A 15,730-nucleotide genomic window follows, 5' to 3' on the forward strand; every position below is an offset into this window, starting at 1 on the left:
TGTAGTAATTTTGATACTTGTTTTATATTAACTGCCAATGCAACATTTCTATTTTTTGAATAGCTACTTTTTATTTCAGCATTTCAGTTACAGAGAATTATTTTTAATAATTTCAGTTTACAACACACTAGAATGTATAAAGCTTGTATTTGGAATGAAATACTTTGCTTGTGTGTTTTTCATTATTATTTTTTAAATTCTATTTAGCTTGATTTAATTTTTAGTTTTAGTAATTTTAGAACTTTAGCTTAAACATATTTGTATTTCAATTAATTGCCAAGGCAACATTTCTAATTATCAAGTTCAAATTCAACTAATATTTATATTTAAATGCATTTTAGCGTTATTTCTATTACAGAAAATGATTTATAATAGTTTGCTTACAATAATGACACTCTTTCATATTCATTAAGCCATATTATCTGAAATGAAATACTTTGCTTTTGTCAGTTTTATTAGTTAGTTTTTTTTTTTTTTAAATAATTCTATATAATTTTATTTTTATTTCTCACTAGCATACTGCTTACTGCAGTACATATACTGTATACTTCCTACTACAACCTAATAACTATAACTATAATGACAGTTGAGTATATTTTGTCAAATGCAGTAAGCTAACTGGGTATTCCATACTGCATATGACTTTTTCACAAATATTATGCATAGGCAGTGTGCCATACTGAACACTTCCACATTGATTATGTGCTTTCACCGAGTCGACGTGCTGACCTTTACTCTGTAAATTGTCTCTGTAAGTGATTCTTACCTTCTTGGGCAGACAGAAGCCAGGTAAGTGTTGACCTTTGACCTCAGCGGCAGCAGAGCGGATGTCCCTGTGCAAGTCATCAATCAGGGACAGCTGGCTGCCAGCATCCAGTTTCTGCACAAACACACACAAGCACAGCCAAACTATAAAAAGTGTATCAACCAAACAATGATTTAAGTCATATTTCATTTTTTTTGTTTAAAGCCTTGTAGAAGCATAAATCCTGCAATAAATATAGGAGAAAGAAGTCCCTTATGCTCACCAAGGCTGCATTTATTTGATCAAAAATACTATAGAAATTGTGAAATAATATTACAATTTAAAATAACTGCTTTTTATCTGAATATATTGTAAAATGTAATTTTTTCCTGTAATCAAAGCTGAATTGTGACCCTGGACCACAAAACCAGTCTTAAGTCGCTGGGGTATATTTGTAGCAATAGCCAAAAATACATTGCATGGGTCAAAATTTTAGATTTTTCTTTTATGCCAAAAATCATTAGGAAATTAAGTAAAGTTCATGTTCCATGAAGATTTTTTGTAAAATTCCTACTGTAAACATATCAAAATGTAATTTTTGATTTGTAATATGCGTTGTTAAGAACCTAATTTGGACAACTTTAAAGGTGATTTTCTCAGTCTTTTTGATTTTTTTGCATCCTCAGATTTCTGATTTCAAATAGATGTATCTCAGCCAAATATTGTCCCATCCTCAGTTTTGTCAAATTTAACCTTATGACTGGTTTTGTGGTCCAGGGTCACAATTTTCAGCATCATTACTCCAGTCTTCAGTGTCACATTATCCTTTAGAGGGCTCTACAGTGCGACCATTTCAGTCGCATTTGCAACTGACCCGGTCAGTATATTTGTGTTTGCGCTGAGGGGAGTTTCAAAGGTTTCTACGCGTTTTTGCAACGTTAAGTAATGTATCACGGACATAACACCTGAATAATAAGAGATTGATTGTTAAGCATAGAGAGCTTTGTTGATTATAATGGAACTTTGTGAGATGAGTGACAGCTTTAAATGGTTTTTAAGGGAGTTTGTAAATGAGATATTGATTTAATACAACAGTTAAATAAACAAGAAGTTAATATTAAGTGACTTACATTGCCTGACTATTAGGGCTGTGCGATATGGATTTTCGATTTTCTTAAACAGTATTGCGATTTCGATTTTAATCACGATTTTGACACAGACATGTTTTACAGTGTGAATCTAAAACATTTTTTTTAAAGGAAAAAAATTTGATCTTTATCAAAGACCTGTAAAACAGGTCTCTAAAACAGGAGGCAGAAAAAAAAATCACCTAGCAGGTGAAAAAAAAGGTAGGAGCACCAAAAAAAAAAAAAAAAAAAATGTTGGCGCACCAAATTTCTTTTTAGTAATGCACTGATCTTGATTCTTCATGGCTGATTCTGACAGCAGATGTTTTACAAGCACGTGATCAAAGTAGGCTACTCTTTCAATATTCACAGTGTCGCTCTCTAAACGCGGGATATTAAAATTGCTTTTGAATGCGCGTCCGCGTTTTACTTTTGGTTTCGTTTTAACGATCGTGCGAGACTCTCAACGGCGCTGAGCGTGCATTCTACAATAAAAGAGATTATTTTAACAAAACCATTTGAAATATGAGAGGACACAAACGGGATTTTGCAAAGCATGTCCCCAGTGGAAAATACGCCTCTGTGTGAGTGGTTCTCTGCCGCCGATGTACAGTATATGGCCAGAATTGTATCTGACAGAATGTACGCTATAGCACGAAATATATTCTATTTCTTCAAAAGCAGTTTGTGGGGAGCTTTTATTTTCACAATCGGAAGAGAGAACGGCGAACCTGTCACTGTATCAGCTCACAGCAGTCTGCGCAGTAGTTAGGCTAGCGAAAGTTTTGTAAAGAAATGAAACCAAGTCGGACCACAACAGTGTCTCGCACTCGCACGAATGCTCCCAAATATAATTTCAGGTCACGCAGATTAAATTTTGGGAGCATATGCGACCAAAACGTTCACAATTTCGAGCCCTGCCTAGTAAAGGTAGAACAAACCTATGGCTTTAGAACAGACCTATGGCAAAAAGTAAGTATATGTGTGCGTGCGTGTGTTTGAAAAAACAACAACCCAGACCACAGTGTCCCACATAAAAACAATTAGAACACTGGCAGAGTCTAGCTGCTTTCTGCTAAGAAAACCAGCATGACCATTTCAGGTTTCAAGCATGAACGTTGGCATGTTCTTGCTCTCTGTTTAGGCGCGCTGTGTTGTGATTGGTTCAAATAGCATGCTGCAGGAAAAGAATCAGTCAAGTGCGTGCAAAAAATCGTGCTGTAAGGCGATTTAGAAATCGTGCATGTTCACAACGCGATTTCGGTACGATTTCAATTAATCGCACAGCCCCGACTATAACACTATTTACTGATTTTGCTCTATTTCATGATCAAAAATGGTCTGAAACGAGTCATAACTGAGCTGACGCACATCTCCATTCAAACACACTGTTGTTTCGTTTATGAACGAACATGCGTCTTTAAACAAATCTAGTGAATCAATAATTTGATTTCCCATTTATAAAGACAATCACTTGCTTTATTGCTGAATGAATCACAACGTTCAAACAATGATTCAGTAATTAAATCACTGACTTGGCGCCACCTACTGGCAGATTTACTCTAATTTAAGTATCTTTTCAATTATTTAAAAAATGTAATATTTCTGTATTCAAACTGTAATATTTAAAACACTAATCTTTTGTGTCAAATTCGTACATTTGGGCTATTACCAAGCTAATAAAATCAGTATCAAAAAAATTTATCTTTGTAATGCAGAGGAAACACAAAAGCTGCATCTGAAGTGACATAAAACATTAAAAACTGATGTTTTAAATTATTTAAAAAATGAAAAGATACTTTAAATGTGAAATTAAAACCGCCAGTAGGTAGCAGCAAGTAACTGTTCATAAGTAAGTCATTGCGACTGAACCGAATCATTTAAACGGTTGAGGGAACGAAACACCATAACGTTGCTCAGAATGAGTTTTTTTGGCAAAATAGAGCAAAAACAAGACATATGGTGACTAAAGCATATGTCTCTTAATATTAACATCTTGTTTATTGAACTGTTGTATATAATCAATATCACATACGTAATCATGCTGACTTTTGGAGAAAAAAACAGCACTCTTCAGAGTGATATTGATTAATTATATGAATTAATATAAACGTGACCCTGGACCACAAAACCAATGTTAAAAATCGAAATAAATAAGCTTTCCATTGATGTATGGTTTGCTAGGATAACACAATATTTGGCTGAGATACATCTATTTGAAAATCTGGAATCTGAGGATGCAAAAAATCTAAATACTGAGAAAATAGCCTTTAAAGTTGTCCAAATTAAGTTCTTAACAATGCATATTACTAACAAAAAAAGGCATTTTTGATATATTTATGGTAAGAAATGTACAAAATTTCTTCATGGAACATGATCTTAATATCCTCATAATTTTTGGCATAAAAGAAAAAAACGATAATTTTGACCCATACAATGTATTTTTGGCTATTGCTACAAATACACCCGTGCTACTTAAGTCCAGTGTTAATTTTGACAGCAAATTTTGATTTAGTTTTAATCATAGTCTTTTGACTAAAATGCCATTTAGTTTTAGTCATATTTTAGTCATCTGAATTGTTTTTAGTTTCAGTCTAGTTTTAGTCGACTAAATATCATACGATCTTGGTAGACTAAATCTACAGCATTTATTAAGCATTTCACTAAAATGACCAAACTCATGTAGGTTTCATATTAAGGTTTTATCATGATAGACACAGATTTAACTGCTGTGATATGCAACATGCCTTTATATTAAAATGAAATAAAACCACTTATGAAGAAACAAGAACATATAGAACTTATAGGCTAATTATGCATTCTTTACAACAACTTATTTAACACATTCTTCATTCTTTCAAGCATTATTAGGGCTACTAAAGTAACTCAGTCAAGAACAGTTGAGTGATTTTCTGTCTTTCTTTTGTTGCTTGATTAACATCAGTGCCACAGACCATAGCAACTTAATTATGCTGCTGTCCCTTTAAAACCGAACACACAAATGCAACGTAATGATACATGTCTGATAGTCTCCCAATTGTTTACGTTCACCTAAGATGCTCAGAAAACCAGACCGAGTTCTCTTTTGTGTCATCAAATTTATTCATGTCTGCTCTTCTCTTACTCCCAGATATTGACATTTTTTTATGTTTTATGAGACGTGCAGCAGATTTTTGTCAGCTTATGTTTACGATCGATCCCACAGGATAGATCAATGGGCTATAATATAGTTCATATGTACGCATCTAATGTTCAGATGTTTCTGACCTTAGACCCGCCCTCACCGAGCTGAAACAGTCCGAATACGGTTGCCATTGTGTCGACTCGGGTGCAGAGGAAGACTCTAATTGAGCATTTGAGGTGCTCTGTTGTTGGATGTAATAATGAACATAGCGGTCGTCATTTACTCCCGACATCTAAACCGCTTAAGAGGCAGAGGACAATGTTACTTTCGTTTTTAAAAGGTCCCGATCTACATATGTGACCCTGGACCACAAAACCAGTCATAAGGTTAAATTTTACAAAACTGAGATATATACATCATATGAAAGCTCAATAAATAAGCTTTCTATTGATGTATGGCTTGTTAGGATAGAACAATATTTGGCTGAGATGCATCTATTTGAAAATCTGGAATCTGAGGGTGCAAAAAAATCAAAATACTGAGAAAATCACCTTTAAAGTTGTCCAAATTAAGTTCTTAACAATGCATATTACTAATCAAAAATTACATTTTGATAGGTTTACAGTAGGAATTTTACAAAAAATCTTAATGTAACATGATCTTTACTTAATTTCCTAATGATTTTTGACATAAAAGAAAAATCAATAATTTTGACCCATACAATGTATTTTTGGCCATTGCTACAAATATACCCCAGCGACTTAAGACTGGTTTTGTGGTCCAGGGTCACATATGCATCCATGTTTGTGTGAATCATTCGTGATGCAGCTTCACCCGCAGCGGAAGTGAGTAGAAGGGTTTTTTATGCATCTTTGCAAATAACCTTTCTTGGTAATGTGCTTGTTGGCAAGTTTCGGCGATAAACGTGGCTAAATGCTGCTAAACGTGGCTAAAGTAAACTACAGCTCGAAATCCCTCAGCAGAGAGGGGCGGGGCGAGCAGTGCTCATTTGCATTTAAAGGGCCCATGCGATAAAATGAGTTGATATTTTGCAGAGCTGATTTTGACAAGGTAAAAGTTTGTTTTGTTACACTACTATTGAGAATTTTTAACCAAAGTATATTAGAGACTTTACATAAGACCCTAAAGAATCATATGAACTTGTGGAAAATGGGCATCCGATGACCCCTTTAAAACAACAATTACGATATTAGCGCAGACAATATATATGGCACCCCCCTAAGGATGAAAGCATTGTTTACCTTTGTGATGGAGTTAATGGTGTCCCAGCTCTGGCTGAGCACCTCGGGGTTGGGGTCGTTCATGAGGCGCATGAGGCCGGACAGCAGCATGCGCGTGTGAGCGCTGTAGTCCATGCGTGTTCGTGAGAAGTACCCGTTGAGGATGGTGATGGACGCCTGTCTCAGACCAGCGTCTGCTCCTCGTGTGGCCTCCAGCAGATCCTCAATGATGATTCTCTGGCCGACTTCATCCTCCACCGAGAGGATCACAGCCTGACAGTTGCCCAGCTCCTGCAGAACAACAGAAACAATTATGATCCCTAATCTTTCTGTTGCTGTTTCTGTCTGCTCAAAAGTTTGGGATCAGTAAGACTTTTTAAAGAAGTCTCTTATGCTCATCAAATCTGCATTTATTTGATCGAAAATACAGAAAAAAAAACTAATATTGCAAAATGTTATTACAATAAAAAATAATGTTTTTTATTTTAATATACTTTTCTTGTGACGCAAAACTGAATTTTCATCAGCTGTTACTCCAGTCTTAAGTCTCACATGATCCTTCAGAAATCATTCTAATATGCTGATTTATTATTAGAATTATCAATGTTATAAAAGTATCAACAGTTATTTTTTCAGGATTCTTTGATTAATTACAAGTTAAAAACAACAGCATTTATTCAAACTATAAATATTTTCTAACAATGTAAATCTATGCTATCACTTTCGAATAACTGAACACATCCTTGGTGAATAGAAGTATTAATTTCTTTCAAAAAGAGAAAGAATAAAAATTTACTGACCCCAACTTTTGAACAAGAGTGTGTATTGTTAGAAAACCTTTCTATTTTAAATAAATGCTGTTCCTTTTAACCTTTTATTGATCAAAGAATCTTGAAACAGGCATCAGTTTCCAAAAAAATGTTTCCAGCACTGATAATAATCAGCATATTAGAATGATTTCTGAAGGATCATGCAACGCTGAAGACAGCAGTAATTATTCTGAAAATGCTCATTTAATTACAGCTAAAAACTAAGTTTTACTGTATATTAATATAGAAAAGCATCGTTTCACATCGTAATAATATTTCACAATTTTACATTTCTGTATTTTTGATCAAAGGAACACAGCTTTGATAAGCATAAGAAACCTCTTTAAAAAGTTTTGATCCCAAACTTAAGCCGTAGTGTATCTTACTAATCAAAAGTATAAGAATATTTATGATTATTTAATATTTTCTAAATAAGACTCTTCGGTTCACAAAGGCTGTGTTTATTTGATCAAAAATTCTGTATAATTATTTTTATTTTATTTATTTAACCAAAACGTCTGAATAGTAGTGTATCATGATTTCCACAAAAATATGAAGCAGCAAGATTTTTTTCAAAATTGATAATCAGAAATGTTTCTTAAGCAGCAAATCAGCATATTAGAATGATTTCTGAAGGATCATGTAACTTTAAAGAGAACAGAAATAAATTAAATTTTACTGCATGTTCAAATGAAAAAAAAAAACATTTTAAATTGTAAAAATATTTCAAATTATTTTACAGTTTTTACACATTTTTTGATCAAATAAATGCAGCCTCGGCGAGCAGAAGACAATAAAATATCTTAATTATTACAATTTGTTGACTGGCAATGTATGTGACAGCTGTCATGTTCACCTGCAGGCACTCCTCTGAGCCCAGCTTTTCTTTGAGAGAGGAGAGCAGCGCGGGTAAAATCACTCCGAGGTGTCGCGTCAGAGCGTCTCCCGCCACCGCAGACAGGAAGGCGAGAACACGTGTGTTTACAGGAGGAGCCGTCAGCTACAGAGGATAAAAATAAAGCGTTAAATAACACTACCTGGAATAGTCCGAAATTAACAGCAAAAAAGTGCAAGAAATATTCTGATCTCAGTCTGAGAGACAGACAGTCTGATGCACACAATAATGGCAAGAGCTTCCTAAGAAACAGCAAGATCTAATCTGATTGGCTGGGTTTATGCAATGCCCTGAAATCAGAATGCATAAAGTCAGATTAAGAGTTATCGTTAACGAAAACTAAAATCATAAACCTTTTTGTCATTTGAAATGTGAAAATAAAATAAAATAAAAATAATAACATATATATTTATATATAAATGCGCTCTGTCTCTATAGTATATCAATGGCAATAAAACAACACTGGTTGGATTTACACAGTATTGGACAGATAGAATTAGTGGCATAGATTTAACACATTTTGCAAGGTTTGTGAGATCAAACCTTTAAAATATGGAGAACTTGCGGTACCCTTTGAAGTAAAGTGAGCTTACCTTAGGCACCAGGTAAGGCAATACAGATCGACTCTTCACAGCCATTACTTGTTTTAATCCATCCAACGCAAACTCTGACGTCTCTTCATCCTCCTGGAACAAAAAGCAAGAACATTTCAGTGCTTTTTACCAGACATACTGTTTTAAAGTAGCTTGTATGAATCAAAACTGGCAATTGAAAAGTAGGAAACTATACTATTGTTTTAAAGTTTGGGGTCGGCGAGATTTTTTTTTGTGTGTGTTTTTGTTAATTTAAGCATTAATTACGAAAACAATAATAATAGTAATAATAATTTTCCTAAATACTAGGAAAGTTAACATTTCCTTAATATTAAAATTAACAAACACAACATTTATTATTAAGAAAATGTTTAAGATTCTAAAATAAGATTATACATAATGTAAAATAAACATTTTAAATAGTATTGCAATTTATTATTGTTTTAAAAATATTAACAATGTAAAATTGTCTTAGTATTAATATTAACAAATATTTTATTAAATAAATACTAAGAAAAACATTAATGTAAATATGATTTATTAGAATAACACATTTATTAATAATAAACATACTATTAATATTAACAAATATTATCTCAAAAAATATTAAGAAAACGAACATTAATTTCAATAATAATTACTCAAACAGTAACAACAACAATAAAAATTAATAACAATATTAAAATTAAATAATAAATAAAGGAGATATTTTCATACTGTTTTAAAGTAGCTTGTATGAATCGAAACTGACAATTGAAAAGTAGGGAACTATACTATTGTTTAAAAGTTTGGGGTCAGCCAGATTTTTTTGTGTGTGTTTTTGTTAATTTAAGCATTAATTACGATAACAATAATAATAGTATTAATAATTTTCCTAAATACTAGGAAAGTTAATATTTCCTTAATATTAAAATTAACAAACACAACATTTATTATTTAGAAAATATGTTTCTTAATTTTAATTTTCTCAAATAAATATGAAAATAAACAATATTTTAAATATTATTGCAATTTGTTTCTTAAATATTAACAATGTAAACATTTTCATACTATTAATAATAACAAATATTTAAGATTATTCGATAAGATTATACATAATGTGAAATAAACATTATTTTAAATATTATTGCAATTTATTATTGTTTTAAAAATATTAACAACGTAAAATTGTCTTACTATTAATATTAACAAATATTTTATTAAATAAATACTAAGAAAAACAATGTAAATATAAATTACTAGAATAACAACAACACATTTATTAATAATAATAATGTAAACATTTTCATACTATTAATAATAACAAATATTTAAGATTCTAAAATAAGATTATACAATGTAAAATAAACATTATTTTAAATATTATTGCAATTTATTATTGTTTTAAAAGTATTAACAACGTAAAATTTTCTTACTATTAATATTAACAAAAATTGTATTAAATAAATACTAAGAAAAACATGAATGTAAATATGAATTACTATAATAATAACATTAATAATAATAATAATGTAAAGATTTTCATACTATTAATATTAACAAATATTTTCTCAAAAAATATTAAGAAACATTAATTTAAATAATAATTACTCTGTAACAACAAAAATCTAATTAATATAAAATTACGAAGATATTTTCATACTGTTTTAAAGCAGCTTGGTTGAATGGAAACTGGCAATTAAAAAGTAGGGAAATACACCATTGTTTAAAAGTTTGGGGTCAGCCAGATTTTTTTGTTTGTGTGTTTCTGTTAACTTCTCAGCAATGCAAAATAAAGGCAAGGATTGTGGAAAGGAGGCAGTACCAGCTGTTTGAGCAGCGTGGGCAGGATGTCGTCGAGGGCCTGGTGACCGATGGTGGCATGGAGCTGCTCAAAGGTTTTGGCAGCCGCTTCACGAACCTCCTCCAGAGGATCACACAGAGCCTTACGCACGGTGGGAACCAGAGACTCTGAGAACACCAGAACCTGACACAAAAAACATTGCTTTACCACAATGACATGAACAGAATGAACCTGCTGAGCATCTTTTATTAGTTGAAAACTCACTGCGTCTCTGCTGGTGGACTTCATGATCTCGCTGAGGCCGATACACACGCCCTGCCTCTCGTCGCTCTTGTCTGAGCGCAGACCTTCCTCCAGGATGGGAATGATTTCAGGCAGGATCTTCTCACCTAGTTTCTTCACCAGGTCACCCAAAGTACGAGCAGCGATCTGGAGGACAGATGGGAAACATGGACATTAGCAGAAGCAATAAAAGCATTAAATTTTTTCTTTAGAGAAACATGGACTGATTCTTCATCAATTACTTTCTCGATTTTTAAATATGTGACCCTGAACCACAAAACCAGTCATAAGTCAATAGCCAGCAATAGCCAAAAATGCATTGTAAATGATTGATTTTTCTTTTATGCCATTAGGATCATTAGGATATTAAATAAAGATCATGTTCCATGAAGATATTTCGTACCGAAAATATATCTAACCTTAATATTTGATATAAAAAGAACTTCATTTGGACAACTTTAAAGGCAATTTTCTCAATATTTAGATTTTTTTTGCACCCTCAGATTACAGATTTTCAAATATTGTCCTATCCTAACATACCATACATCAATGAAAAGCTTGGTTTTGTGGTCCAGGGTCACATATTATTTAAATATTATTTTAATAATTTATTATTTTTTCTTAAATATTGAGAAAGCAATATTTAAATATTATAAATATTTTCATTTTATCATCACATACATATTATAAAACATTGATTTAAGCATTAATATTTTAATTAAATTAATTTAACATAATAATTTTCTTTTTTTTTATATATTTAAAATGTACAAATGCAAAATTATGAAGATACTATGTTTCTTAATACAGTAGTGGAGCAAAACCCTTCATCAAAGTTGTCCTAAAACCAAAACAATACCCATTCTTGTCTTAGGACAACTGAAATACGAAAGAAAATAAACATTATTTTAAATAATATTGCAATGTATACATTTTTCCTAAATATTAAACATTTAAATTTTCTAACAAATTATATTAACTAGTATTTTCTCAATAAATATTAATAAAATAAACATTACTTTAAATTAATTACTATAATAATAACAACAATGATACAATTAATAATAATATTAATAATAACAACATTAATAAGCCATTACAAAAATTGTTCCTAAATTAATAAATTAAAATAATTAATTAATATGAACAAATACTTAAATTTATTATTAAGATTATACATTATGTAAAATAAACATTATTTTAAAAATATTATCGCAATTTTTTATTAAAATATTTTCTCAAATAAGTAAGAAATTAAATATGAATTCAAACATTACTATAATAATAATAACAAAAATAAATGTAATAATAAAACATTCATATTTATATTAAAATATATATTATTATCATACTATCATATTAAATAACAATAATATGTATGACAAAAACATTCTTAATACTTTAATTATAAAAAATACTAAAGAAAATACTATTAAGAAAATAATTTGAAATATTAATTATTATAATAATTTGTTATATTTTTCTTTAATATTACCAAACTAATATTTTCCTCATATTAAACTAAACTAGTTTTCTCAATTTAGAAAATACATTTCTTAACATTTTCTTAATATTTAGGAAATAAACATTAACTAGAGATAACATTAAAGTAGAAGTTTTCTTAATATTAAAATTGACAAAAAAATCCTTAATTTATTATTTAAAAAAAATCGTAATTTAAACATTAATTAATTTTATTTAGAAAATAAAACTTTTTTTTTTTTTTTTTTTTTTTACAATTTTAACGGTTTATGTTAACCTTCTTAATGTCATATTCTTACAGGAGAGAAACAGCATTACTGTATTTTATTCCTCAAAATCTATAAAACTCCTACTACAAATTGAGATGTAGTTGTTAACATGAAAAAACAAACCTCCAAAAACAAGTATTCATCTTTTTTAGGCCACAAAATCTAAAAGGACTATAGTTTGCCATTGGATTGTACCGTTCTCTTGTCTGGACAGGTAGAGGCCAGGAAGCCCAGCAGCAGTGTAAAGAGGGTGGGCAGGATTTCTCGAAGCGTTCGCGGCGTGTTTGACACCACGATCTTCCACACATGGAGAGACGCCTGTCTGACCACCAGCTGTGTGTCTGAGCGGCCCATGTAGAGCCCGGAAAGCACACGGTTGCGTCTCTCTGCGCCCAGCGCTCCAATAATGGCCTGGGGATAGTTATTAAAAACAACATTTACACACAGAGTTTCCCAGAACACAAGCACAACAGGAAGCGAGGTATATATTTTGGTCTTCTAACATAAGCACGGCCGTCAGCCCCTGTCCCGAACGTACGGGTGCTGTGGTCTGTTTTAAGGCTCATTACGGTTACCTTATTGGACTGGGCCGTGCCAAAATTGTCATCCTCTGATGCCGTCTCTGTTGTCATCTTTCCCGTTACCCCTGAGATATGGAACAGCAGGTCGCCTAGCAACTGCACCGAGCTGAATCTAAAAGAACACAAACACTCAGCATCAGCATCCATCGCTATAACAACCATCTTCTGAAGTGATGGATGTGTGGCTGTGCTCTACCTGATCCTCCAGAGGTCGTCAAACAGGCCCTGCTCCAGCTCTGGCAGCAGTAGAGCGATGGCCGTCTCGGCGTACATGCTGACGATGCGCTGGCCAGCGCGCAGGGCCGTGTCTCGCACGTACTCGTTCTCATCGGCCAGAGCCTGAACACAAACACAGAATCATCTTTCAAATAGACTGGCTTATCTAAGTTTAGGAGACTTAAACAATTTTCATGTATAAACAGTATAAATAACCAATAAAAGATGAATGGCAGTCAAGGGGTACCAGCAGCTGTTTGGTTACCAACATGCTTTAAAATATCTTTTCTGTTAAAAAGAAGAAACTTTAGAGTTTACAGTTTGGGTGAACTATCCCTTCAGCTAAATTAAAGAGTAGACTGGGACATTACCAGTTAATGATACTTTTCTTAATATTATTAACCAACAATTATCCAATAATTAGTTATATTATATAATATATTTATTCTATAATAATTCTTTTTTTGAATTGACCCATCTTTGCACAAAAAAAGCAACACCTGCTAAAAAAATCTTAATTTATTATTTTTAATATTCATTTAATAATCCTTCTCTCGAATAAAAATTTGCAGAAAAAATTAAAATAAGCATTCATTTATTTATTTTTGTAATATTTAACAATTAATTTACATTATTAATTAGATTAATAATAATTTAAATAAATATTTTAACATTACTTAAATAATTAATATATTTTTTTAAGTATTAACTTAATTTATTATTAAGAAAATAAATGTTGTAATATTTCTCAAATAAAGAAAGAAAAAGTTAAATGTTAGTTTAATAATGATTTATTATTAAAAAAGAATATCTCAATACTTATTTTCTTAAATATTAAGTAAACATTTTTATGTACATTAAATCAAAAATCTATTTTCATGACAATAAATACTAATTTATTTTAATTACCATAATTAATTTATTAATTAGGTTAATAATAAAATGTTTACACATTTTTTACATAATTAAAGAAAATACTTTATATTTATAATATAATAAACTTTATAATATTAATGTGTTTACTACTAATTTATTATTAAGAAAATAAATGTAATAGTTCTGAAATAAAGAAAAACCTCAAGTTAAATATTAGTTTAATAATGTTTTATTTTTAAGACATTTTGATACATTAAAATAAACATCTTCATAGTTATTTTTAACAATTTAACAGTTTGTTAAACCTTCTTGAACTCATATTCTTTTAAGTTATAACATTTTATAATAATTTAACTTAATATTAGTTTAAATATTATTAAATTATTAAATATTAGTTTAAAATGGATTATTAAGACAGTAAACCCTCAACATTATATATATAAAAAATAAATTAGGGTCATTTTATATATACTGCATATACACACACACACACACACACACACACACACACACACACACACACACACACACAAAATAACTAGCAACATCTGCTAAGAAAATGAATATTTTCTTAATTTATTAGTTTTAGCATTACGTTAATATTCCTTCTCTCAAATAAAGATTATGAAAATAAACATTGATTTATTGATTTATATTGAATATTATTTTAAAAAATCTCAATATTTATTTTCTTGAATATTAAGAAAGCAAATATATAAATATTAAATATTAATATATTAAAATATTAATAATATATTAAATATTTATTTCAATATTAGGAGGTTGTTTGCTTTCTTAATATTCAAGAAAATAAATATATAAACAATGTGCAATGATTAAAATCCATTAAATCATGCCGTCTCACCTTGAGGATGCAGGGAATGATGGGACCAACATACGGGGTGAATTTCTCCCCAAAGGTCAGAGGGAGGTAGATGAACATCATAATGTATCCGTCTCTGACGTGAGAGGCGATGTCCACCTTACTGGCCGTCTGAACCACATCTGGCATCAGTTTCTCCAGTTTCTCCACACCTAATGCTGCCATAACTTCAGCAAGACCTAAGAGATGCAGATAAAGTGGAATGACGAACAATATTAATACAGTAAAGGAAAAAAACAAACACACATTTTCAGGTGTATTATGTGTTCTGCAGCTCTCTGCTGCCCTCTAATGGTGCAGTAATGGTTCTCTCACCTTGAGCGGCACCGGATCGATCCACAGAGCTCTGCTCGGACGCTAGTGTCTCCATGAGCCACGGTAGCAGATCGTCGAAGCAGGACTCACCCATTCCCTTCACCATGGCACCCAGAGCCTTAGCCGACACGGTTCGAACCTGATCGACAGACACCATTAAAACACATTCACATATAACACAGCTAATGCCAGCAGGTTTAAGAGTTCCCACGGATCAGTGCGGATGATATTACCTCAGGCACAGGGTCCAACAGAGACGCTTTGAGTCCTGGAATCACGCTGGGCAGATATGGAGACAGATCCTGCAAACAAATACAGCACATAAAAAAAGATATTAAAGCATCACTTAAGTCAAGGTACAGTGATTTACAACAGTTAAGAGGTGATTCTATCTGAAATTACTGTCAATAAGGCCTAAAATGGTTTGAGTAAAAGCATTTTATTCTGACAATATTTGTCTGTTTGTTTGCAGTGACGCTTTTGGCTCTTTGGACTGCAACAATTCCTTT

General features: G+C 31.4%; 1 protein-coding gene across 1 annotated transcript in view; it reads right to left on the bottom strand.

The window, feature by feature from the left end:
• Positions 1-15,730, bottom strand: part of gcn1 (GCN1 activator of EIF2AK4) — a 76,281-nt gene that overhangs the window by 12,517 nt on the left and 48,034 nt on the right. The window contains exons 35-47 of the mRNA XM_073819894.1: positions 15,671-15,726; positions 15,455-15,523; positions 15,222-15,360; positions 14,889-15,085; positions 13,128-13,270; positions 12,926-13,043; positions 12,546-12,761; positions 10,582-10,746; positions 10,339-10,500; positions 8,535-8,627; positions 7,903-8,046; positions 6,259-6,528; positions 767-880 (exon numbers count right to left, since the gene is read on the bottom strand). Of these exons, the coding sequence (XP_073675995.1) occupies positions 767-880; positions 6,259-6,528; positions 7,903-8,046; positions 8,535-8,627; positions 10,339-10,500; positions 10,582-10,746; positions 12,546-12,761; positions 12,926-13,043; positions 13,128-13,270; positions 14,889-15,085; positions 15,222-15,360; positions 15,455-15,523; positions 15,671-15,726 (1,886 nt within the window). The remainder of the gene's footprint in view (positions 1-766; positions 881-6,258; positions 6,529-7,902; positions 8,047-8,534; positions 8,628-10,338; positions 10,501-10,581; positions 10,747-12,545; positions 12,762-12,925; positions 13,044-13,127; positions 13,271-14,888; positions 15,086-15,221; positions 15,361-15,454; positions 15,524-15,670; positions 15,727-15,730) is intronic.

The sequence above is a fragment of the Garra rufa genome, chromosome 15, assembly GCF_049309525.1.
Source record: "Garra rufa chromosome 15, GarRuf1.0, whole genome shotgun sequence".
In the NCBI taxonomy this organism is placed as follows: Eukaryota; Metazoa; Chordata; class Actinopteri; order Cypriniformes; family Cyprinidae; genus Garra; species Garra rufa.